At 29.1% G+C, this 1,948-nt stretch overlaps 1 protein-coding gene across 1 annotated transcript; it reads right to left on the reverse strand.

Moving 5' to 3' along the window:
* Window positions 1-417: 417 nt before the first annotated feature.
* On the reverse strand, window positions 418-1,437 carry LOC124930605 (protein ATAF2-like). The gene is made up of 3 exons (XM_047470935.1): window positions 1,233-1,437; window positions 772-1,034; window positions 418-681 (listed from the first exon to the last, which is right to left on the reverse strand). Exons 1-3 carry the CDS (start codon window positions 1,435-1,437, stop codon window positions 418-420), a joined length of 732 nt encoding a protein of 243 aa, XP_047326891.1.
* Window positions 1,438-1,948: the final 511 nt, after the last annotated feature.

Below are 1,948 nucleotides of genomic sequence, written 5' to 3' on the forward strand. Positions count from 1 at the left end.
AAAATTCTTGTGAAATTTACAAATCCTTAAATAATTATTAAATTATTGTGAATCTGCACGCTTGTCAAGAAATTTATTAAACATTTTCCTATTTAATTTTTTTTTAAATGGATGTCGTGTCAATGGGATTACGGTAGAATCCTACCTTCAATTTTTTTTTTGTTATTCAATAATATTTTTATTTATTTAAAACCAATTATTACATTGACACAATTAATTAAAATTTCAAGAATTACTTGTTTAACTAATTATAATGGATATGAAAATTGAGAAATATAATAATTTTAAATACCTTACACATTGTAGAAAAACAAATGACAAGAAAACAATTAAAGAAATAACCAAAACTGATTATATCTAATGATCCAATCTTCCAACTATCAATTATAATTCTCATGCATTAGTCACAAAATTTAATCAATGTTCTCCTGTCCCAAAGGTTATGGGAAACAATTCATCAATGTCCTCTTGTGTCAAAGGTTGCAACATTTCATTAATAAAACTGTCAGGGAAGATGACATTCATCGTATGATCATCAAAGGATGTCGTCGGTGGTACGACAATTGTCATGGGACTAGAGATGACAGTTGTTTCTTCTTGCAGATTTGTCTGTTGGGGCGGGTGATAGGGCACTTTCGTTCCTTTCTTGTTATATATGCGAACTAGCACCCATGGATTAAACTACAAAAAGAATTAACAAACCATTAAATATAAATAAATAAAACTTAATTAAACAACAGAATATCATTAAATAATTTTTGTAGGCATTACTTTGCCTAAAGAATAATCGTCATGGAGACGATATTCCTTCATCAACCAGTTGGTCTTGTCAGTCTTGCGATTTTTTCCAGTGAAAAATGTCATAGTCTTTCTGATGCCAAGAACCTTAGGATGACCAATTTTCTTGTCGACTGCATTTGCCTTCCAAATACCTATTCCAGCAGCTCGGTTGGGAATATCACATGAACTATTAGGATACTTTCTTTCCCTACGGGTGAAGAAATACCATTCTTTTTCACCATATATAGACAATCCTATGACACAATAAACAAACAAAAAAAATAAGTAGAAAAAGTGATCATCTACATATTAAAAGTCATTACAAATATTAAACAAATCAAAACAAGATAAGCTCAAAATCAAAATAAAGATAAAAATAAAAAGATTTTAGATTTGATTTTCACTCGACGAGACTAAACACGGGTACAAAAGAATGATAGAAATATATATACCAGGAAGTTCCCATGGATTGAACTTGTAGACATCAACCTCAGCAATCACATCTACCATCAACGGAAGTGAGCGGCATTTGCGAAGGAGAAATAGTGAAACTAGTTCCTCATCGGTTGGTTTGAATCTGAAATACTTAGATATTAAAATGTGACTCCCACCAGGAACCCTAATAGGTACAAGATGTCCATTCTCATTTGAAACCATCTCCATTCTCTCTCTCTTTCTCTCTCAAAATCAACTATTGTATCAAAAGTATGCAATTGAATTGGTACATGAATAGGATGAGAATCAAGGTATAAATAGGATGAAAACTCCGTTTGCCAGATTGGAGACAATAAATATAATATGTATATTTAATGATAAAATGAATTATTTGGACTAAAAGTACTAAATATTATTTGTATGCATTAAATTTTATTGAATAATTTAGTTTTATATTAAAATAAAATATTAGTTAATTTGTTGAGTTTTTAAATAGAACTCTTTTACAAATGTCATGACGATTTTTTTTGTATTTTATTCACAGTTATTTTTCTTATTCGACTGAAATTAAGATCGATATACTTTCTTTTTATATATTTTGTCGGTTGTATGTGTATGAAAACTATTTTCTACCATTACCTTGTTTTTTTTCTTCAATTTTACCCTCTTAAGGTTAACAATAACCAAATTAATTCATATTATGTACCACTATTTGTATAAATGGTTTAATTTT

This window comes from Impatiens glandulifera, chromosome 3 (genome assembly GCF_907164915.1).
Source record: "Impatiens glandulifera chromosome 3, dImpGla2.1, whole genome shotgun sequence".
NCBI lineage: Eukaryota > Viridiplantae > Streptophyta > Magnoliopsida > Ericales > Balsaminaceae > Impatiens > Impatiens glandulifera.